Source organism: Lissotriton helveticus, chromosome 1_2 (genome assembly GCF_964261635.1).
Source record: "Lissotriton helveticus chromosome 1_2, aLisHel1.1, whole genome shotgun sequence".
Classification (NCBI taxonomy): Eukaryota; Metazoa; Chordata; class Amphibia; order Caudata; family Salamandridae; genus Lissotriton; species Lissotriton helveticus.
In genome coordinates, this window is record NC_136058.1 from 143,124,217 (window position 1) to 143,149,078 (window position 24,862).

Below are 24,862 nucleotides of genomic sequence, written 5' to 3' on the forward strand. Positions count from 1 at the left end.
CCCACACCCCCTCACCTCCCTCACCTCACCCTCAACCCCTCACCCCTCCACCCTCATCCCCTCACCCTCATCTCCATCACCCTCACCCTCACCCACCCTCACCCACTCTCCCCACCTCACCCACCCTCACCCCACCCTCACCCACCCTCACCCCACCCTCACCCTCACTCACCCTCACCACCCTCACTCACCCTCACCACCCTCACTCACCCTCACTCACCCTCACCCTCACCCTCACTCACTCACCCTCACTCACTCACCCTCACCCACCCTCACCCACCCTCACCCACCCTCACTCACCCTCACTCACTCACCCTCACTCACCCTCACTCACCCTCACTCACCCACCCTCACTCACCCTCACCCACCCTCACTCACCCACCCTCACTCACCCTCCCTCACTCACCCTCACCCTCACTCACCCTCACTCACCCTCACCCTCACTCACCCTCACTCACCCTCACCCTCACTCACCCTCACCCTCACCCTCACTCACCCTCACTCACCCTCACTCACCCTCACCCTCACTCACCCTCACCCTCACTCACCCTCACTCACCCTCACTCACCCTCACTCACCCTCACTCACCCTCACTCACTCACCCTCACTCACCCTCACTCACCCTCACTCCCTCCTCACCCTCCTCACCCTCCCTCACCCTCACTCACCCTCACTCACCCCCACTCACCCCCACTCACCCCCACTCACCCTCACTCACCCCCACTCACCCTCACTCACCCCCACTCACCCCCACTCACCCCCAACCCCTCACCCACCCTCAACCCCCTCACCCACCCTCAACCCCTCACCCACCCTCAACCCCTCACCCTCACTCACCCTCAACCTCTCACCCACCCTCACCCCTCACCCTCACTCACCCTCACTCACCCTCACCTCTCACCCTCACTCACCCTCAACCTCTCACCCTCACTCAACCCCTCACCCTCACTCACCCTCACTCACCCTCACTCACCCTCACTCACCCTCACTCACCCTCACTCACCCTCACTCACCCTCACTCACCCTCACTCACCCTCACTCACCCTCACCCTCACTCACCCTCACTCACCCTCAACCCCTCACCCTCCCTCACCCTCACTCACCCTCACCCTCAACCCCTCACCCTCACTCACCCTCCCTCACCCTCACTCAACCCCTCACCCTCACTCACCCACCCTCACCCACCCTCACCCTCACTCACCCTCAACCCCTCACCCTCACTCACCCTCAACCCCTCACCCTCACTCACCCTCAACCCCTCACCCTCACTCACCCTCACCCTCACTCACCCTCAACCCCTCACCCTGACTCACCCTCACCCTCACTTACCCTCAACCCCTCACCCTCAACCCCTCACTCACCCTCACTCTCACTCACCCTCACTCACCCTCAACCCCTCACCCACCCTCACTCACCCTCAACCCCTCACCCTCACTCACCCTCACCCTCACTTACCCTCAACCCCTCACCCTCAACCCCTCACTCACCCTCACTCACCCTCACTCACTCACCCTCACTCTCACTCACCCTCACTCTCACTCACCCTCACTCACCCTCAACCCCTCACCCACCCTCACTCACCCTCAACCCCTCACCCTCACTCACCCTCACCCTCACCCTCACTCACCCTCACTCACCCTCAACCCCTCACCCTCACTCACCCTCACCCTCTCACCCTCAACCCCTCACCCACCCTCACCCACCCTCACCCTCCCTCACCCGCCCTCACCCGCCCTCACCCTCCCTCACCCTCCCTCACCCTCCCTCACCCTCCCTCACCCTCCCTCACCCTCCCTCACCCTCCCTCACCCTCCCTCACCCTCCTCAACCCTCACTCACCCTCCCTCACCCTCACTCACCCTCACCCTCACCCTCACTCACCCTCAACCCCTCACCCTCACTCACCCTCACCCTCACTCACCCTCAACCCCTCACCCTGACTCACCCTCACCCTCAATTACCCTCAACCCCTCACCCCTCAACCCCACTCACCCTCAACCCCACTCACCCTCACTCACCCTCAACCCTTCACCCTCACTCACCCTCAACCCCTCACCCTCACCCTCACAACACATATTGTGTTACAATAGGTGTCACATTTGCGAAAGATAAAACTATTGGCATTGTAAATAACAAAGCTATTAATTTCGCTATTTTCAAAACAAGCACATAAATAAAAAATGTGTCCTTTACAATACCAATAGCTCAAACTTTCCTAATGCGAGACCTATTGCATTGCTGTGCTTCTCTCCCCTGCTGCACTCTCCTGTTCTCTAGAGATGTGGCCTAACGACCAGAGCCAAATGACAAAGCCATCAATTTAGCAATTTTAAAAACCAACAAATAAATAAAATATGTCATTTACAAGACCAATAACTCCAACTTTTCTAATGCGAGACCTATTGCATTTCCAATGCTTGTTTTTTTTTTACAATGACCAACGTTCGCATTTGATGTACACAAGGCAGTAGAGATTTTTTTAATGGAATAACAGCAATGGTTTTGAGACCTCACAACCTTAAGCTCACCCTTCGATATTGGACTGTGGCCAAGGTATTTATCTACCCATAAAAGTGTAAGATGGTTAACTGCACTGGAGCTGGAACCCTTTTCTGAGTGCAGTGCAGGCCTGTGCCATCAGTTCACTAAAATCACTAGGCTTTTGAAAAATCTTGATGTTTATGCTAGTGATTCTAGAAAATTTTAGAAACTCCGTATGCAGCTGAGTATGGGTGAAGGCCTTGTGTCCATTTTTTTGTTAAAATGAGGCCCAGTGGTGAGTGTTCGCCTGTAGCGGTTACCAAAAGGTAAGACTCATTCCTTGCTACTGCGAGATTTACTCCCAGGTAATATGTACACTCACGTTTTGTGAAAAAACTCCACAAATTAACTCTTCCAAGTGCCGCTATTTGCATACCTAAGTCAGGCCTGTGACCTGAGAGTTCAATTGCTTTGCAATATTAGTTCGGATTAGCCTATCTCTTGACTGGTATAGAGTGGCAGTGCAGTTTTTACTTTAAATTTACGTGACGTGATATGTCTTTAGAAAGTTTCCTTACATTTTTTCTGTTTTAATTATGTGAATTGTTGGAAGTTTATTAGTGCATTTGTTCAGAAATTTCTCATTAAAGTTATATGCAGTTCTCATTGGAGTGACTCAGTTCATTGCTGCATAGCTTTTAATTGTTTGTGGCCTGAACACAGTAATGCTTATCCTTTTGTACAGTAACAGTGGGCCCTCTAAAGTGTAAAGAATTTTTTAAACATTTTTGCCTTGAAACATGTTTAGATGAAGTTTTTTTTGTCACCAGGGTGAATGTCACTTATGGGTGTATTTTATGTAACTGCAGGCTTTTAATCCTGACAATGAATACCATTTCAAGAATCGGATGAAAGTATGTCAGAGAAGCTGGACTGATGTTTTTGGTGATGGAAATATGTATGCGGTTTCACCAACAACTAGTTTGCAAAAGGTAGGTATAAATATTTTTTTTCTCTAGCAAGAGAAGATTTGAATGAATACTCTTCTTCCATCAAGAGTTGGTTCCTGCTATGATACTGGCTTTTGTGGGTCCCCGGCTTCCACTTCCAGCCTGGTATGCATCCACCATGCTTGGACAGATTCATGCCAAATAGCACAGAACAAGTGTGAAGAGAGCAGGTGATGCTTCCCTATGTCACATAAGCTTGGGTTGTGGGGTTGAAAGAGGAAAATGGAAGAAATTATCTGACGTTGTCAAGGTTTGATGAAAGCCTACCTCTGCCTTCCCTTGAGCACCTCAGAGAGTTCTCAAGTTGTGGAGGGATAGGGACTTAAGTATCATTGTGGTGGCTCATGGTGGAGACTTGTGAAGATGTTGACCTTGAGGACTGGTGGTAAGAAGGTTTGCATGTGACCATGTCTGTGATAGAAGTCGCTGTCTTGTATATTTCTGCTCCTTAGCTAGTGCTTGTGATCACCTTGTGCCCTTAAATTCACTGTTGAGTTTCACCATATCTATAGGCAACTTCTTACCAGAGCTGAGGTTTACAATCATTCCACTCACTAAGGAACTCACATAAAGCTCCATGATGAGAAGAATTGGGCTATCAATGGAAATGGCGCTAAGAAGAGCAGAATACTGGTCCTCAAGCAGAATACTGGTCCTCACCTGCCTAATGTGTGCCAAGATTACCATGCAATGGTAAAACTATTCAATCGCAGCTATAACTGCTCTTACAGTCTCTGGCTGGCTGTAATGGAGGATGTTAGTGCTGAAGGTTTAGGTGGGTGGTGAGCAGAGGGTACAAATACAAAAATCTGGCAATCTCCCCATTGCCTATCCAACTTCTAACGCCCTGTCTTTTCCATTCTCTGCTTTTGTTTTGTCTGATGCTTTTCTCTACTGATGCCTCAAACTGCCTTTCCCATCATCTTGGTAGTTTCTCCGATGAGAATGGCAGAAATCTGACCCTGCAAATGAGACAAACAAAGGATCTTTAACTCCTTCTTGTGTCTGCATTCAAAGGGCTGTCCCTTTAGTTCTGGTAATCTGGCAGCATGAGCATCCAAGAATTGCCATGGTTATAGTTTCCTATTAGGAATTGATATGATTAGTTTTCAAGGCTAAATCAAGTTTGGTGCCAAGATCTTTAGAAGGTCTCTTAGCTGAATGAGTCCTATGTCTGTTATTGCATAGACCTGTTCCAACATTGCTTATCTTTCTGATCGCGCCTGAGTTTGTTTCATTTACCAATTCTGATTGAAACAAGGAAGCTGAACGGATCACAATCACTTCCTTCTCCCCCTTTTGATTTGATACGGTATTTGCAGTATGACATGCTAAACATCCAACCTTTCAATGTCGGCGAGTATTTACTCCTCCCAATGAACTGCGATCTCTCTTTTGGCTAACAACAATGCCATTGCACTAAAACGCTTATACGGGTTAGCAGTCTCTTGCACATATACTAACAATGCCTGCATAGGTGTAGGGGCGAAGCTCAAGCCAGTCATTTTTGATAGTTCATTAAAAACCTGGGTCCAGTATTGTGCTACTTTGTTACAGGTTCAAACCATATGCGCAAAAATCAATCATCGGGCGCCACATCTGGGGCAGGTATGCGCACGCGAGGGGTCCATGCGGTGAATCTTAGCAGGGGAAACATAAGCTCGCCATAGAAATTTAAAATGTAATATCTTATTGTTGTGCTTAAACAAAACTTTACGTGTTTGCTTGCAACACGCATGCCACTGAGCATCTGTGAGGGGGCTTCCCAAGTATCGCTCCCGGGCTGCTCGTATCCCTTCATCCCTGACTGGAAGCATGGTCACTGTGGCCATGTACATCCTAGACATGAGATGTTCACCGCTTATATCCTTGATAAGCAATGTCAGTGGGGGAAAAATCCAGTGGTTCTAAAGGGTAACTCTGAATCAGTAATCTGAACGCTATCGGCAACCTACACAAATTTAACTGGTCCAGGAACGTGGCTTCCTGAAACCGGGCATCCTCAGCACAGGAAAATGTGTGTCCACCTGGAAACACATCCTCAACTGTAGTCAAATTAAATTTGGTAAGGGTTCACTGTATCGTTACCTCCCGGTGACTGGTACCCAAATGTTCCTTGCAAGAGGTAGCACTGAACAGTACAGCTGCTGTGTTCCCGTCGCCCGAGCGAGTTGCATCCAGGCCGTGCTAGACGTTGACGGCGTTTGTATGTCCAGTGGGTCCCGTTTTAAACCATCTGGTAGCAGCGCTGACAAGGGAATGGGGTGTGATAAGTCTGCTACGGGCGCAAATATGGAACCCGCTAGTCAAAGGTAAACCAGTGTCTAGAAAAGCTGCACCGAACAACCAAATAATAAACGCGTAAGTTCGGAATGCTAAACCCACCCCTTTCATAAGGGAGTGTCCCAACGAATTCTTGGTTGTTTGCCACCCCACACCAGTCGAATTCACTTGGAACGGAGCGTGGCAAAAAGGCCTTGTATAGTGGTATTGGGATATTCTGGAATAAGTAGAAAACTGACTGTGGCAATACAACCATTTTGATCAGGGCTATCGCATATTTCCTCAAATAGTGTGATTCCTGCTCTGCGGCCTCATGGAATTCGGCCAGGAGAGCGGCCCGGTGCCCAAAAACCCAAGCCGTCTGGGAGGCCCCCCGGTCTGCGTCTATTACCATCAATTGGGCTTCAATCCCATAAAGGGTGTTGTGCAAGTCTTTGAGAATTCCAGCCCCTTTCGATATACATACCTCCCTAATGTAAGCTTTAAATGCCTCCCATAACATGGCTTTAGTGTCCACCATCCCTGTGTTTAGCTCAAAGTGTTAGTCTATGACCTGACCTAACTCTGCTTCAAACATTGGATATTGGAGTGCCATTTCGGGATAATCTCCACCGCCAGGATCTATCACCTGAACTCTGGACCTTCAGTCCTATCACTAGCGGAGCGTGGTCTGACAGAGTATGAGGGAGGCGCCTCGCCCAGCCATGCAGCTACGTTAGGGGTTAGTAACCAGTAATCTAGTCTGGTCCAGGTGTTATGGGGGGACGCGTAATGTGTGTACATTGGCGTGTCTGCGTGTAAGTGACGCCAAGCATCAATCGTCTGATAGGCGTCTATCAGACTAAATAATGTGTGCCTGGCCCTAGGTTTCATCCCTGATGTCGTGGCTGGGCCATCCAGTAGTGGATTCAATAAAATATTCAAATCCCCTCCCATACCTCCATCGGCTTCAGCTGGTACAAAATCAGGCGGCCAGACTGATCTTTCAACAGCCTAAGCACCAACATGTCTCGCCCCTGTTGAGGAGACTGCACTGGCTCCCAGTAGCCTCTCGATGCATTTTCAAACTGGGCTGCACTGTTTTTAAGTCACTCCTTGCCCATGTCCCAGCCTTCACTTCCCTCAGCCTCAAGCGTCACATTCCCCCGAGGAATATTCGGTCTGCCACACACAACCTTTTAACCATCCCTAGGTTCAAACGCAAAAAACATGGTGGCTCCTGTTTTTCCTTTCTTGCCCCCTCAACCTGGAACTCTCTCCCTTCAACTATACGACTCTGCCCCGATTACACTTGCTTTCGTAAACTGCTTAAAACCCATCTTTTCCAGCTTGCCTACGATTAAACCTCACTGCCTATCCTCCCTGCTTTGTCTTTGAGCGCCATGAAACCGACTGGTGACCGTGCGCGGTAAAAAAATATTTTAACATAACATAACATAACATAACATATATACCAGGTCCACCCCCATCTTGTCAATGCTCGCTTGTAGGTCTATGAAAAACTCCGGATAACCAACATTTGGGGCGTACACGTTAATAACATGGTGTTCCCCAATAGCCATCCCTTTACCAGCAGAAACCTGCCCGCCTGGTCCGAATAAACCTCCACCGCCCTGAATGGAGTGTATTAGAATGAAGACCCCTCTAGAGTATGTACTGTAGCTTGCAAAATATCGATTTGGGCACCAACTGGCAGCAAAACTAGGGGGATTTTGCAGTGGCAAGTGTGTTTCATGTAATAAGGCAACGTCTACTTTATGTCGCTGTAGGTTATGCAGGACTTGTTTTCGCTTATGTGCGTCGTTGAGTCCCAGTACATTCCAAGACATTAGTACCATTTTGTCAATCTTATTATTACTAAGTATCATTCTCCAAATTTGTAGCTATTCCACTGTTTTGACTCAATCGTTATATACATTCTGAGCATGTGTTATATTACAAAGTAAAGACAACTCTGTGAACTTAGTCCACCCCTCCCTCCCTCCTCCCATCCCCTCAATCTTTTCTAGGGGAACACCCCAACTCCCAAACAACGAGATGATCATAATACTGAAGATTCCAAGTAATTGAACAATTGAGGGTGCCTAACCACTCGGGGTGACAACACTACGCCTAATCCCTGATTGCATGTTATCAAATAGGAGAAACTGTTAGTTTGGCTGACCTGCGGCGGTAAGCACCCCAGCATTCCCAATATATTTAGAAGCACAGGCAATACTTATCAACAATATGTGTAACAGTTAGTTCGTCAGCTGGCAGAGAACAAATCAGCACTGGCACCAGAGTCTTGCATTCGTGGAGAACGGTCCAGTGTTTGGGACTTTCTTGGGTGATCATTCGCCTCTCGTGCCCAGAGGAATTCTTGTACTGTAGCAGACGTTTCGATAATTCGGGGCCGGCCAGCCACATCAAATCTAAGCCTTGCAGGGTACAACATGCCATATTTCAGTCCTGCCCGTCTCAGAGCGAGCTTGACCGTGGCGTGTTTCTTATGGGCATCCTGTACCATTGCCGTGAAGTCACAGTACAAAGTAATAGTTGTACCCTGCCAATCCAACGCCCCCTTTTCACGTGCCAAATGCAGGGCAGTGTATTGGTCCCTTAAGTTGAGAAGCCGTGCCATTATTGGTCATGACGGGCATCCGGGATTAGGCTGAGGACCAAGGGCGCGTTGCGCTCGTTCAACGACAAATGTGGCAGTAAACTAGTTTCAACTGAATAAGTCAACCAGTAACCCTCCCAAAAATCCATCCATCCAGCTAGCCTGTGTTCATGGTCTCTGGCACTCCTATAATGTGACTATTGTTCCGCCTTCCCTGGCTCCAAGTCTTCATTCTTGATGGCTATAGTTTTAAGCACCCTCTCCATTCTCCCTATCCTTTTGGGGGCCTCCGCGGCACTCTCCTCTAGATCTGAGATCCTGCCTTCAGTGGTCTCTAGCCTCCCTTCCTTTCGTTCCAGGCAGGCCCCCATTTTGTCAAGCCGTTTGTCCAGGGAGTCGAAGCGCGTATCAAGCGCCTTGAACCCTGCTTGTAACTCAGTCATTAGTGCCTCACTACCCTGAGGGTTTGTCTGTGGGGGGGCCGCATTATTGCCTTCTACTGCGATTGATGTTCCGGGTCTGTCCGAGCATCCACCTGCTTCTCAAAGTTGAGCCTCCTTTGTTGGGGGTCCCCCTTGCCCATATCAATCCTTTTCAAGCACCGCCACCAGAGCGAATGATTGACGTGCCCAATCCCTGCAACAGCTTTTCTTCCCACAAGCGGGGATTTCACCACCGTTCCGTGTGGCGTACTTCTGCTTGTGCGCCCTGCTCAAGCCGATCTGTCTTCCCACTCACTCTGCCAGCTTAATTCCTTTCTATTTCTGGACCCCAACAGATCTGACCGCAGCGACAGGGCTCAACGTGGCCATGTTTGTGTGCATTCAAAAAAAGTAATAAAATGTCCCTGCCGGAGCCACGGCGAATCCTCTCGAACCGTTCACACACACGGGACCAGACTGGTGACCAGGAGGCAGCCCACCCACCCATTTAATACGACCTAGAGGTTGACCCCAAGCGTTCTGCTGTCCTTTTCACTGTGGGGCCTCCGGGATAATGAGTATGGGGCTAACGTGATCGACGAGCGCCTCCCGGTCCTTCCATCAACAATCTTCCTGCCTCCTCTCCGGCAGTTTTTCTGGTCCGGTTGCGTAACCCTCGTATGTCCACTCTTTACATGGGACTCCCCTGCTCATGTGCACCACCAGGCCAACTGTTGTCTGTTCTTTTTATCGACCGTCTGGCCGCGAAGACTGAGCAGGAGTTTGGCCCCATTTGTTGCGTCAGCCAAAATGCAAGTGAGGTCTCCCCGCTGGGTCGCTTGCTCATGTTCTCCTCTCTGCACTTCTTCCGATCTCAAGCGGGCAACCAGGAGACAGCCCACCAATATTACGGCCTCACGGCCGCCCACGAGCTCTCCCGCTGTTCCTTTCACTGCGGCGCCTCGGGGGGGATAGATGCGTGGCTTACTTGTTTGTAGAGCGTCTTCCAATCCTCCATCAACATGCCGCCCGCAGCTGCTACAGCACTTTTCAATAACTCAGCCATGCGCAACAATCTTGTGTTTGCTTTAGTGTGGGCCTCCCTGTAGGAAGGTGGATACCCGACTATGGTTACCCCAGACTGTTTGCCTTCTGTTTAGCTGGTTTTCGACTTAGTTGGCCTGGGATCCTGCTAATCGGGGCCCCAGGCTATCTGCTCGGCTATCTGCTCTCTCTATAAAATGGACTCCATGTACTTTAGGTGCATACCTAATTGGATATTGGGTCACTCTTATGAGTCCCTGTACAGTGTACCATAGGTACCCAGGGCATAGATGCACCCAATGCCTACTAGGGGCTGCAGCATATCTTTTGCCACCCCTGGCTGGCCATCCAAACTGACACAACTGGCTGATCACTCAGCTGGGGCAAGGTCGTGTAATCACCCCTTGCTTAGGTGTAGTATTCCTATACCTACCATTATATATAGACACATATGCACCTATAAGTCACTCCTATGGCAGGCCTTAACAATCCTGAAGGCAGAGTGCTTGGTTTTATGCGAGATGGTGCTCTAGCTTGAGCTGAGCCTGCCTGCAGCTTTCGGAACCATGTCCTTATAGCTGTTCTATGATATAGCCATACCATATACTCTTAAGGGCATTATGAACCTCGCGGTTAAATGCTAACTTTGGTTTGGCTTTATCAAAACATGTCGTGTAAGGTGTCATGCGCTTTGGAATACTACCCCCTCGCCAGTTCTGGTGACGGGGGTAGCATTCCACCCTTCTAGAGGGAGAAGACATGTTTTTCCTACTAATCCCGGTTAAAGTTAACCAGAGCCTCAGCATCACAAAATGGATGCTGCTGCCACTGACACAAGTCTGACCTCCTGCTGCTGGGAGTCCTTCTAGCGAGGGAGGCTTGGACAATAGGTTTCCTGTCTTGGGAGGTGCTAGCACCACCCCAGAATGGCCATAGTGTATTGGGGCAGGGAGGGCTGAATAAAATGAGACACTGCCTGGGGCACACAAGGTGTCCCATGCATAGTCCAGTTCAAACCGGTGCTGGGGCACTCCAGCCCCAGCTCTGGCGCGAAACTGGACAAAGGGAAAGGGGTGTAACCACCCCCTTACTGGGTCCGACCCATAGGAGGGACCTAGCAGGTAATCCAGCCCCTAAATTTGGTATATAAGTAGGAGCTGAGTCCCAAGACTTTAGATTTTATCCCGACTGAAACTTTGAAACAAAACTATGGACCTTCGACGATCTATTTTGCAAGAAGATGACTGAAGAATCTCCCTTGTGGTCAAGGAGTGACCACCCTGTGCAAACAGGCACCATCAAGCGATCAACGGTTTGCTTTGTCGACGCTCCCGCCGAAGCCCGAGCACAGAGCCTGACAAGACCCGGACTTCCAGACTTCCAACAGCCCGATCCACAGTCACAGCAGTGCTGAGACCTGTGGAGGCGACGAGAGACGTGGGACCGGCCATCTTGGAAAGCCAGCGAATTGCTTTCCGTGCAACTTCTGAGGCACCCTCGAAGTTGTGCATTGGGGATTGAGAAGCCCCAGCCACGAGCACCAACTGCACCGAAGATCAGCCCTCCACACTCCACAAGTTCTGCGTGGGGCCCTTCTGCATTTTCCTGCTCGACGCGTCTGTCCGGTCACTTGCCCGTTGGCTAGTGGCTTCTGTGACGACGAACCTTTGAATTTACAATGCTGGTCTGGTTGCTCCAGACTGGCCCCTGCTTCCCTGAAAAGGAGAAGCCCATCAGACCTTGCTGGTCTGATCAAGAAGCCATCTTCGATTCCTGCGTGGGTTGCCTTTGCTAAGGCTTGTTGACTCCAATCCGGAAGCCGACACCGCCGACAGCGAGAGCCTTCGTGGGACAGTCTGTATCCAGCTCCTGGTCATCGTCGACACCTCCTGGTCCACGTGGCTGTAGAGACCAGCTTGACGACATCACCTGATTGCTTCGCGACATCGCCTGGTTCCTTCCTGGTCACTGGCTAGTGACCCAGACTCTGTCCCCTCTGCTTTCAGGTACTCTTTATCCTCGATCCACCCTTGGATCCACCGGACACTTCTCTCCTGGTCGCCTGCAGCATCTTTCTCCAAGGCTCCATAGGAATCAGCGACGAAACCCGACACACTGTGATACCTATGCACCCGCTTCCTGTGGGTGAGGTAACGCGAGTATTTCGGTACTCCTGTGGGTATTGACTATCCTAGTTTCAAGTAGCTTTTCCCTAGTCCATCCGGAAGTGTCCTAAAAACTAGTTTCCAATTCTTTCGTTCCCATTCTAACTCTATGGTAACTTGCGTGCGTGTAAGGACACTGCACGCGCATCCCGTGGGCCTCCTGCTGCCTATCTTTTGGTAGTACAGTGTAGCCCCAGCGATTCTCCAGGCCCTAGGCCTTTCCTTTGTTCGTGACGTGGTACTTATACCACTATTTTAGTATATGGTTCGAAGTGCCCCTAGGGCATTACTGTATTTTCTGCAACTTATTGTATTTTAATTAAGTATCTTGTTATGTGCTGGTGCCTCTGTCCTCATATTGAGTTCAGAGGATTGTGTTCGAAATAAATACATATATATTTTGATATACAACCTGTGTGGTGTCCTTTCACTTGGTATTAAAGTGGTTACATATGGTAAAACAGCTGGCTTTACATGCCCTCTTGAGTTTAGCCTAAGACTGCTTTGTCCATGCTACCACTAGGATAGCTGGTCTATAAGGTTGACTTTACAACCATCACCATAAGGGTTGTTTGGACTGGTGCAAGCTGCTCACTAGAATAGTGAACATCATATACCAGGCCAACTTCTCACACTCCCAATCTCAGGACATTCAGCGGCCGCTCAATTGATCTCAGCGCTGGCCCCGTCCAATACTCGAACGCCCAGTCTCCCGGCCACCACGCTTCTTCAGGGTCGCTGCTTCCGACACACATAGCTGCGGATCGCGGCCCCAGTTTCCGACCGGAAGAGGATTGTCGTGTTGCTGGCCATGAGTACTCTTGCTAGTGTGCCCAACGTTTTGCCAGAGCGCCGCTACCGCAGGTCGGGCGATGTTGTCAAGGGAGTTCGGCGGAGCTCCTAAGCTACGCGGCCATCATGGTCCGGGGCTTGGCCACGCCTCCTTATCCCATGAACTTAGTAACATTTCTCCTTATTGCCCCTCTCCTTCGCCACACTTCTATTCTGATCATGTATGGATATTGTAGCCATAACAGAGCATGTGAACACTTTACCTATTGCTCCTTTTTTTTTTACCTTGTTGACCCAATTGAGTGTATGTAGTCTCCACTCCTCCTATAAAAATATGTAACTGCTAGACTATTTACTGTGGAATGAGCATATTCATCCTTGTCAGCCTTTTTCTTACCTTGTACAGTAGGAATTGTTTGATTTTCATCTGTCATTTTTTTCTATGCATGTTTTTATCTGATCTCTTTGGTAGCACCTTTCTTTTTGTTTTGGAAAGGCATGAGTTAAGTGCAATAAAAACATAAACCAATGCTTAATGAGCAATAAAAGTTAAAATATCACATGTAACAGTATGTAATAGGTTTCCGTCTTTGCCATGTGATTGGCCACCTTGCCTCAGGCAGGCAGGAATGCTATTCTTTAAAAGATTCTGCAACTTTATTATTTTTAACAAAATTGTCCCCTGTGCGTATTCATGTAATTCATGTGCCTCTCCAAGTCCCCTTTGGAAACAGGAACTCCTCTTTATTGTATGGTTTCTCCTTTTAAAGGGGTGCTTGAGTATATCCTATAATCCTGTGTTTTGTGAGTGGTCACATTATTTTTGTTTGTTGCCGCACAATGATTTGTCAATCTTATTTTAGAGTCTACCCACATCAACAAATAGTTTTTGCCCAAAGTACATGTTCCTTATGCCTGCGTCTGTGGGCATGCTTTTAGAGACCATTGAAAAAAAATGTGCATCAGTTGCTGTGGCCAGTTATCCAACTGTTGCGTTCATTTGCTTCTTCCTTGGCACAAGAAATCTCAATCTAGTTGCTCACTGATTGCCTCTCATAACTAAGCCGTCCTTGATGCAAAACAAAGTGGAATGCCAGTAAGAAATGATGCAGGGATCTGAGTTGTGGGTCACTGTGAATCACCCACACATAAGTCACTTGGTACAAAGTGTGGTACTACAGTTGGCAAACCTTTCCATGTCAGGCTAGAGTAAGACTGGGGAAGCTGTACTTGGGGGATGGGCGGGGGTCATTTGTCTTATATTAAGCACTTTACCTGTCCAAAGATAAGCTGTATGTTCTGCATTACCTGAACGCTTTTCCAACCAAGAAGAAGATAATGTTATGAAATCACTATTATTCTGTAAATGAAAATTTGGAAATGGAAAGTTGAGGTTACAGCAAAATACAGCATAATATTTTAGCAAGTTTTGACCTAATTTATTCAATCAATCCTAGCATCCTTCAGGTCCATTGCCAAATAACTGGTACCCATTGTTCCTGACTAGTTCCCTCAAACACCTTTCTCCAGCTGACAGTCCTCCAAGCACAAACCTTTCATGTGGCAGTAGGGTCCAAAGATTTCCTCAGCCCTGCATCACGTAAAAACCTAAAACAATAAGTGATTTGATACTATGAGAATTTCCTCCAGCTGGAGCAAGTTCACTGAAGGTCTATACCACTGGCAACCGCATTTACAGCACTGTATGAACCATGCATGCCATTACAATGAAAGCGTTACTGCACATATGCCTTTACCATGCAAAATGTAAGTATTTTGCAGGTAATATATATATATATATATATATATATATATATATATATATATATATATATATATATATATATATATATATATATATATATATATATATATATATATATATATATATATATATGTATGTATGTATGTATATATATATATATATATATATATATATATATATAATGGCTGGGGTGATTTTATGGTTTAGGTTGGGTGTAGGTTTTTGGGTGGCAAGGGTGTTTGTTAGGGTTTAGTGTGGTACGTGAGGGAACGAGCGACCACCTACCCTATTTTTGTGAATATGGGGGGGGGTGTGCGAGAGTGGGCTAGAGCGTCTGTGTCTGTTCGGCTGATGAAAGTGTACGAGGCTGTTAAGGGATGCTTGCCCAATGTTGTGTAGGTTTTTGTATGTGTGAGTGAGGAGTTTGAATTGGCTGCATTTTGTAAATGGGGAGCCAGTGGGGCTCCTTTAGATGCAGTGTGATGTGGGTGCTGTGCTGGAGGTCCTGTGTGAGTCTTTTGTATCGGCATTTTAGATGTTCTGGAGCCTTTGTAGGAGTTACTTGGAGATTCCCGCATTGAGAGTTGCGTTGATGCACTGAAGTGTGCGATACCGGTGCTGGAAACAGAAAAAAAGTTACGAAAGAATTTCCAGTACAAGCTTCACTGCATCTTCCTGCACTGTCGGCATTTGACCCCTCACAGAATCGAGCACAATGTTTTAAATAGCTGTCTTATCAACTAGGCAGCTGTATGTTCTCTAGCCTATTAAGAGGCAATTATCATGCGCAAGCTACAAAACGGCAGCCTGTGAGCTACTGGTAACCAGAGATCGACCCATTGGAAACACCTGGTCTAAAGATATACTTCACAAATGCTAGGCGAATGTTTAAATTGGCAGGTGTAAGCCTGTCAGGGATTCTAAAATCCTGTTTCCTTTTAACAGTCTTTCAGTAGGATCTCGTAACTGTCCACAAGGATTATTTTATGCTGAACACAGCCATCCTCCACTTCGTTTATTGTGATTTCTCTTCCATTTTTAAGGGCTTATTATATTAGTCATTTTGACTAGTGTTATCCAAAGGTCGACGAGTCAGAGTAGTCATTGATCTGAGAGCATCTTACCTATCCACGGAAAGTATTAACTTCTTGGAGGGGATACGATTGTGATGATGTTTTGTGTTAATAACTTTCCATGAAAATCCCGTTATGAAGAGAAAAACATTAGTTGTAATTCTTGATCTCCTCTATGGTAATATCCTTTAAAGTCATAAACAACGTACCTCTAGTCTGCTCGATTTAGAGGAATATAACAGTTAAAGCATATTGCACCAACTCCTCTGTTAAAATGAACAACGTTATCCTCTGCCAATACTAAACAAGGTAGTAGAGTTGTTTGTTCCCTTAAAAGGGCAGTGATCCATTCCTTCTTTTACAAGTTATTATCTATAGGGCTCCAGTCCCTTGAATTTATTCTCTTTTTAAATAGTAATTATGAATGGCTTAATTAAGCAAACATGTTTCTCTCCAGATTGGCTATAAAGTTACTTTTTTCTTAGAAATATTGGTCTGGTTTCCTGTGCATAATCTCAGATAGTCAATGTGTATGACTTCAGTGAAGATCCCAATGATGGAGAACAAAGATTTTAAGTATATTCCATCTGTTTTGGTCCCATTTTTTTTAAAATTACTTATACCATTTATTTATACTTTGTGATAATATTTTTTCACCATAAACGCTTTAAGGCCTCTCTACCCATATTTTGTTTTTGGATCCCTTATTTCATAATATGACGTCCTGTTTAATTTCCAAGCCTAAAGTACTAAGTAATGATTCAAATCAATTGATCCACCACCCATTATTTCTTTTGTACAATGTATCTGATAGAGACTACTAGCCGCAGATTCCTTAACGTAGAATTATCCCCAGGTGTGAGGATGGATCCGGAAACTTTTCTTGCCACAGCATCTCTTCGTGCCGGGGGGCGGCACCAAGTGACTCCGCCCTGATGTCCGTGGGCGTGACGTCAGCAAGGTCACATAAGGCCCCACACCGGTGCGCCGACGTCAGTTTTTCTCTTCTCCGCATGCAACGCGGATCCGGATCATGTCTTGACCTGTTTTCAGGCTTCCTTTTCACATTTTGGTTCATGGAACAGTGTGCTAATGCCTTCGGGCTTCAAGTCTTGTACGGATTGTGCACTCCAGATGTCGGCGATGGACCCTCACCAGATATGTATGTGGTGTCTGAGCGAGCACCATGACTCGACGGACTGCGAAGCTTGTCAGCACCTTAAACTAAAGTCCCGGCGGGAACGCCGGATGAAATTGCTGTGGGCCCGCTTGTCCAGGTCGGTGTCGTCCCAGCGTCCGTCCCCTACCTCAGAGTCCAGGAACCGCCGATTCCTTCTGCGGCATCGCCCCGCGCCATGACCCCAAGGGCGTCGCTCGCCAGCTGGTAGGTCCTGTAGTTTGTCTCTGTGGTCTTGTCCTTGTTCGGTGGAGGGCGCAGGCTCTCCTCGGGACGTGCGCCCCCGCCAGTCAGCACCATAACTGCAGTTTCCCGGTGTCGGGGCGACTAGGGCCCAAATGACAGCGTACGCTGCGGCTCTGCAGGCTTTGCAGGCTTCTTTGGCCCCTCCTCCACCTCCTGAGACGTCCGCGGATCCCTTGCGCCGGCGGCTTCGGCCCTGGCGGCTTCGGCTTTAGGCTATAGGAGGGTGGTGTCGTCGAGGGGTTGTCCTTCGGGGCTCCGCTCTTCAACCCTTGGCGTCCCTGCCTTGCCGCAAATCCCTACGGGGCTCCCTGTGGCGTCGCAGGAGATCGCCGGGACTCAGTGCTTGTCCCCGGGTTCCCCTCGGCCGTCGAAGCAGACTACTGCCTCCCCAGAGGCAGTTTCTGTGCCGTTTCGGCGCCAAAGGCTTTCCGCCCTGGCAGAGCCGCGGTGGAGGCAGGGCCTGGGGTGCTTTCCCAAGTCCCTCCCGGTCCTCTCTGCGGGTGGCTGCCACGAGTGAGGTCGAGCCGGCGCCTTTTCGGCGCCGTTCCATAGCCGCACCGGAGCCGACCCTGCCCCATTCTCCTAGGGAGCACATGTTGGAGGAGGTCGACTCAGCGCCGCTGATGCCCACTCAGGCACCAGTCGGCGTTGAGCCAGCGCCTGTGGCAGATTCCACGGCGCCTTGCCGGCATTGGGTCCATGATTCATCTTCGGAGGAGGTTCCCTCCTCTCCGGAGGTTTGTCATCTGCTGGTTTCTTCCTCTCCAGAGACAGGGCGCCACATTGTTGCCTTTTCACCGGCATCTTCTAGGGAGGGCTCTTTGCCGTCCCCGCGGCCTAAGCCCTCGGGCCCTCTTTTCTGCAGTCCGCCGTTGGACCCTCCACCGGCTTCTCCACCCTTCCCGGGGTACCCTCAGGTTCCCCACTCGCCTGTGGATTCCCCACCAGTCCGTGGATTCCCCACCATTCCGGGGCTGGCCGCTCTCCCCTATAGCTGGACTTGGGGACGGATGGGTCAGTTAGCAGTCGTCGCCCATGGAGGAATTGCTTTCTCCCCCGCGGCGCCCTACAGAGGCCAGTGTTGCCTTCGTTCAGGCTATTTCCATGGCCGCTGGCATTCTGCGGATGGGTGAACCGGTCACCCCTTTCCCAACAGATAATCTCTTGGAAGTTTTCCACCAGGGCTCTGGTGGACGGGAGCTGTTCCTTCCTTTTGAAGCGTTGTTACACAATTCTCCCAGGGCGTCCAGCCACGGGTGACCCATTGCCTCAGCCGCTCCTACATCCTCACCGTCCTATACTGCACGACCCAGTCTGCCTTTCCTTCCACCCTTCTACTCAAGGCTCTCTTCTGCGGACTGCCTATCCGTCCTTGCCTGTGGTGTTTGTTACTCCGTCTCTGGAGGCCCGGTGGTTGGATTCCTGGGGGGAACCTATTCGCTTCATCCTGTGCTGCCTTGCAGGCTCTCAACACTCTGTGTGTTGGCTAGGGCTACCTCCAGCCTGTATGATTCTGCGGAGTCCCTTCTTTCTCATGTCTCCCATGAGGGTGCCCAGGCTGTTCTACGTTACAATGTGTTGGATGGTCGGGAGTTGGCCACATTTATTCTCTGTGCGGCCTTGGATGTTGCTGATGCTCTTGGCCGTGCAATGGCCACGTCTGTGGCTCTCCGTCGCCATGCTTGGCTGCGGGATGCTGTTTTTCCTGAGAATATTAGGGAGCATCTGGTTGAACTGCCCTTTGATGGGGTTCTTTTGTATAACACTCATGCGGACTCTGCCATTCAGCGTCTCCTTGCAGGACTCCGTCCGCCTCCCCCTCAGTAGGCTGGCTTCTTGTTCCTCCGGGGCTTGATGGGAGGCGGTTTCCCACCTGCTCCTGGAATCTGCTGTTTTTGAGTGGGCCGTTTATATATTCTGTGTGGTTTGACGTACCATCGGGGACCCTTGGTGGCCCCTCTCTTCTGTTGTCTGCTGGTTCAGCTCTTTGGCAAGTGTGTAATTTTTGGCTGATTGCTAAGCCGTCTGTGGTTCCTCGCGCAGGTTTTGTGTTCTTGTCCTCTGATGCGGGATTTTTTCCCTAAGAGGGGTTCCCATGTTTTCTATGGCCCGTGCCTTACCCTAAGTGGGGTACTTGTAGCTATTGTATAGCTCTGTCCTACGCTGAGAGGGTGTGGACTCTCCTTGTGGGCTCCTCGCCTTTCCTGGCGTCGTTGTATACCTCTGATGCGGTTCTTTGTTCTTTGTCAGGGTGTAGCTTGCGCTGCTCCAGGGCCTGTCGTTTTAGTATCTGCTGAATCGCTGGACCAACTTGGCTTGCCGTTTGCGGCATTGTGCTGTGGTGCTTCTGCCCTTTTCGTCCGGTGTTTTGGCCTGGTCCTCAGTCTGGTGTTCATGGGGGGATAGGATTTCCTGGTATTTTCCTGGGTTCTGGTGAATGGCTTTGTCTGTCCTACGCATTTCTCCTCCTCTTCTCTTCTGGCTGGCTCCACTTCTTTCGTGGGTCGGTTTATGTCTGGAATGATCTCCATTCAGGGTTTTTCTGCATTTCCCTGGCCTTTGCCTTCGCCTTGCGCTCGGCTTGGTCTGGGCGTTCGGCTTCATGTTACTTGCCAGCTGCCGGCTGCGCACGCCCTTTCTGGTCCTCGGCCGAGGGCCTTGGGGTGGGCCCTTGTGCTCCTGCCTATTGGTCGGCTGGAGCCTTGTGAGAGTCCTTTTCACTCTGTGTGTGTATGTTTTCCTGTGAGGGGCTTACCTTCACTTCTACATCTTCTCCTTGAAGTTTTGTGGTGATTCTTAATTCCTCTGTACTCCTCTGCCGTTGTCTGTACCTCCAGGGCTTTCTGGTGGATGTTCCTGTTACCTTGGCTGGGCGTGGGGTTGTCCTTGCCTCCCCTCGCCCTTGCATCCTTCTGCTTGGTGGGAGGGCTGAACCGCCCTTCTTGTCCCCATTACACGTCCCTTGCTGGGGCCCTGTGTTCCTTCCTACTGGGGGGCTCTCTTGCAGGCCCTCCTCCCTTCTGGGTACGGCTAGGGTATCTATTCTATGTTAAGGAATCTGCGACTAGTAGTCTCTATCAGATGTACGAGTTACTTACCTTCGATAACAACGTATCTGGTAGAGACGATTCTAGCCTCAGATTCCTTCACGACACGCCCTTCCTCCCCGTTCTGCGAGGACCTCCAGCTTGGTTGTGTCTTCTGCGATTGCCTTCTCTTACTCCCTCCCTATTGGGGTGCGTCGTTCTGTGTCTGATCCACTCCTTCCTTTCTGGTGGGTGGTTGGTGGGTTCATGGGTACCTGTGCGTCCCTGCACTCTGATCTTCCAGTGTGGGGCCTACTCATGCTCTTCCTCATTTTCATTACTTGCAATTTCTGCCTCCTTTGAAGCCCCCTGGGTTAGGGTCCCTTGGCTGTGCCTCGGCCCTTTGCTCTTATTGGGGATCTGCCTCCACTTGCTAGTGTTGTCTTGGGGTGTTTTGTGGTCCCTCTCTGTTTGTAGTCTGTAGTTGCAGGCCTCTTCGTCTGCTGTGACATTTTTCACATGCTCTTCTGCCCTCGGGGAGGATGTCGCATTTCGCTGCAGTTCTGCTTTGCAGTAGCTGTGCTCTGCCCTTCCCTTCTATGACTTTTTTTGCCACTGTGCCTGGCACTCTACTGAATGGTGCTGTCCTCTCCATTTGTTTCTTCCCTTTCTGTTTAACTGTTTTTTTCGCACATTGTTCCCATATTCTCACAGTTTTTGTTATTGATGGCTTAGCGATATGGCGCGGAATAGTTCTCTGAAGAAAACTGACGTTGGCGCGCCGGGGTGGGGCTTATGTGACCTTGCTGAAGTCATGCCTGCGGACGACGTCAGGGCGGAGACAAGTGGTGCCGTTCCCCGGTGGGCAGTGCTGTTGTGGCTAAAAAAGTTTTCCGGATCCAGTCTCACTCCTTGAGATAATTCTACTTTAAGGAGTCTGCGGCTAGAATCGTCTCTACCAGAAACATCGTTACCGAAGGTAAGTAACTCGTACTTTCCCTCATTCCTCCTTGCTGAGCAATTTATCTCCTTGCTTAATATTACTTTGAACATTATGTCAAATTCACCTACACTATGTGTGCCGGCCTATAGCATTTATTCTTTTTGGTTGTTAAAAGATTTTGTGCAGTCCTCTTTACCGCAGCTGAAGGACCGCATGACATAAGTACCTATGTGTATATCCTCCCCCATTAGAAGGTGGTTCCTAGTCTGCACCTCCACAAATGTTTTTAGAGAGACTGCACATGCATTTATGTGGATTTTTACAACATAAACATAGTCTTACTAATATTACACTGCATTTAAATTGTACATCCTATTTCTGAGTGATATAACATTCATTTTTTAAATTTCTTTTTTACAGGAACCTCACGGGTGGCTTGTGGATCTTGTGAATAGGGTATGTAAACTAATAAATACAAATATTGCCTGGAATGCTTAGTATAAGTGATGTCTTAAACTGTAGCATTTTGGAAAATGAGGCTAAGAGTCCGGAGGGTTTATGACTCCACATACTCCTGAATTGGCTTCTGTGAATAAAGTGTTATTTGCCCCCTTAGCATAGGCAAGACTCTACTATAAATCCACCTCCTATCACAATCAGCGCAATAGTTGGCACTGGAAACTGCCAGATGTTTGTATATAATTAACTTTTGCAGAGTGAATCTTTTCTGGATTCACATGCTGTGCATTATTCCGCCATCTAGTGGTTGATTCCGGAATTGTTCTATTTGCCTTTTTTTTCTCTCTGTGGGTGTCGGCATACCACCATTTGGTGTCCTTCTGTGACGTCTACGTGCTTCTTCCGGAAGCTCCCATCTTTGGTCGCCATCTTTGGATTCTTTTTTCTGCCGTTGGGTCTGGATTGTATAGGAGATGCTCCAGGAAGTTGGAGTGAAGAATCGACGAAAATAACAGGAAAAGAGAGAACAACTACAAAAGAGGACTAATCAAGGTACCGCATGTCGAAACGAGGTGCTGGAAGGTGCAGAGAAGGGAAAAAAACACGTTGTCGAACGCCTTACAGGAAATACGTGTACAGTAGGCTCCCTGTACATGATAATTGTCAAGACACCAGTTAAGTTTTGCACTAATTGCCACCATAAAAATGCCCAGAAGGACCAGCATGCGGTCTGTAATCTCTGCTTACCAGTCGAACATCGAAGTGAAGACTCCAACGCGTTTCGGCGTTTGCCCCGAAGACGTTGAGAGTAAGAGAGCGGCAGAGAAGAGCCAACTACAACATGCAAGGCCAGAGTGCGGCTCCGTCATGGAGAGCCTTGGGCCTCTCCAGCGACGACTAGGACAATGTCGCGAAGGGCCACAGGGCAACACAGACATAGGCATCCAAGTTGTGGAGGTCGTAAACAAGACTTTGCGAGAGGTAAAAGAACCGTTGGTCTCAAACAGCACACAAGTCCCAAAAGTCGAACTCAAGGACCTTGAAGGGAGCATCGGTGTAGAAGCATTGGAAGACCGCATTGGCGTCCCTGAAAAAACACTCCGTAGGATCCTTAGACAAGGACTCCATAACGGCAAAAACCCTTGAAAAATCCAAGGCTTCGAAAGAAGTTCATGGCATCGACGTCGAGGCAAGAGGTTAAAAAACGAAAACATGGGCACATAGCATGCGTCAATGGAGAAGGTGTCATCTACCACAAAAAAAAACCTGAAGGTTTTGACGCTGAAACGCAAGCAACAGAAAAGGCTCAGTCCGGGATCGAGAAGAAAGACAAGACTGGAAGCCGAAATGACCAGTATCCTACAATGTGAGCAGGAATTTGACGAAAGTTTGAAGCAATTCAAGATACCGCCAACAATCTCGCCAGAAAAAGAAACTGGCGTCGAGGAACTAGAGCCCCACGATGACGCCCGAACCGGTTGAGGAGCAAGAAGAAGAATTCCTTTTCGAGGAAGCTGAGCAAACCAATCTTGAGTTCGAAACCTCAGAGGTTCAAGACCTACAGTGGCAACATCTCGACACAGACTCTCCTGAGGAAGCTGTCTGCACCTATCGTTCAAGGCCTTCCCCTCATGATGACATTGGGATGTACAATCAGGTCATCAAGAAGGCAGCAGCGACCTATGAGTTGCAACACAAAGAAGAAAAGCCTCAATCGTGCTTCTTGCTCGAGACATTAATGCCTACGCAGTCAAGAAGCCAATTCCTGCCAATGATACCAAGTGTGCTAGACCAGGGAAAGGAGGCATTTAAGGAGCATGCCACATGTAAGCCAATCTTGCCTAGGGGAGATAAAAAGTATAAATACTCCTCCAAGAACCCAATTTACATCAGTTACAGCTGACTCCATCATAAGAGCCACGGCCAGGAAAAGGGCTAATGTATTGACTACGACGGGTCCACCACCTGATCAAGAAAGAAAAGAATTGACCTTATGGGGAGAAAGGTTGAGAGAAGTGCAGTGAACCAGTGGCACCTCGCTAATTCCAATGCCTCACTAAACAGGCATGCATATCTGCACTGGGATGAGGTAGGAGATCTTTTGAAACACCTACCTGAGCAATATCAAAGAAGGTCAAGCCACCTGGTAGAAGAGGGGAAAACATTGCAAATTCGTGCTCAGACAGATGATGATTGGCACCACAGAAATTAGACCCGCATGGCTGCTGATCTCAGGATTCAAACCAGAGGTGCAAAATAACATATTGAATGCACCTTTCAATGGAGAGCAGCTCTTTGGAAGCCCGTGGATGACATGCTTAAACAACTAAAAAGGACCATGAAACAGCCAGATTTATGGGGGCACTACAATTCAGAGAAGGAATACGTAGAAGCACCGGCTCCGCAAGAAGACCAACGGGTAGAGGTAACCACCCCTCTAATTCGCATCAGGCATACCAACAAGGTTTCCAAGGAGGAAACCACAGCCATCAACCGGGACAGCAACATAGTTGGCAATACCAACAGGGAAAACAACCTTATCGAGGACACCCACAGGGAAGAGGACTTCCTCAAAGGGGAGGAGCACCCGCAACATCAAAATGACTGCATTCAGGCAGTAACACACCCTCTAAAAACTACACACAGGGTGTGCACAAAGACAAAAATACAAAAAAGAAACACATATTTCACACAACATTCTGCACCGGTAGGGGCAGACTGAAAGATTTCCTTGCAGAATGGAAAAAGATCACTTCAGATAAATGGATCTTAACATAATACGACACGGTTACTGCATAGAACTTGTAAAAACACCTCCACACAAAACACCAAAAAAGAAGGGGGACTCCAAAGGAGAAACTGATCTGTTACTCCAAGAGGTACAAGAGCTACAAGCGAAAGAAGCAATACAGCACGTACCATACAAAGAGAGAAACAAGGGAATTTACTCTACGTACTTCCTAATTCCAAAAATAGACGGAACAATGTGTCCTATATTAGACCTCAGATTCCTCAACAAATTTGTAAAGACGCAAAAGTTCAAAATGACCACCGTACAAGAGGTAGTACCTCAATTGGAAGGAGGAGACTACATGGCAGCGTTCGACTTGAAGGATGCATATTTGCACATCCCCATGAACAGCAAACACAAAAGACTATAAAGATTTGTGGTCAACAACACACATTACCAATTCAGTGCTGACATTCGGCCTAAAATCGACGCCAAGGGTGTTCACAAAGTGCCTAGCAGCAGTAGCCGCACACTTAAGAAGACAGGGGATCCATGTATATCCGTCCTTAGATGACTGACTTGTAAGAGCCAACTCATACAGTCTTTGTGAGATGCACATACACCAAGTAATAAATACATTGGC

The 24,862-nt window shown here is 48.6% G+C and overlaps 1 protein-coding gene across 4 annotated transcripts in view; it reads left to right on the forward strand.

Annotated features, from left to right (window-relative positions):
* USP24 (ubiquitin specific peptidase 24) overlaps positions 1-24,862 on the forward strand; it is a 2,099,319-nt gene that overhangs the window by 169,938 nt on the left and 1,904,519 nt on the right. For all 4 annotated transcript variants that reach the window (XM_078670143.1, XM_078670156.1, XM_078670149.1 and 1 more), the window contains exons 5-6: positions 3,351-3,473; positions 21,450-21,485. In XM_078670143.1, coding sequence (XP_078526269.1) covers positions 3,351-3,473; positions 21,450-21,485 — 159 coding nt within the window. The remainder of the gene's footprint in view (positions 1-3,350; positions 3,474-21,449; positions 21,486-24,862) is intronic.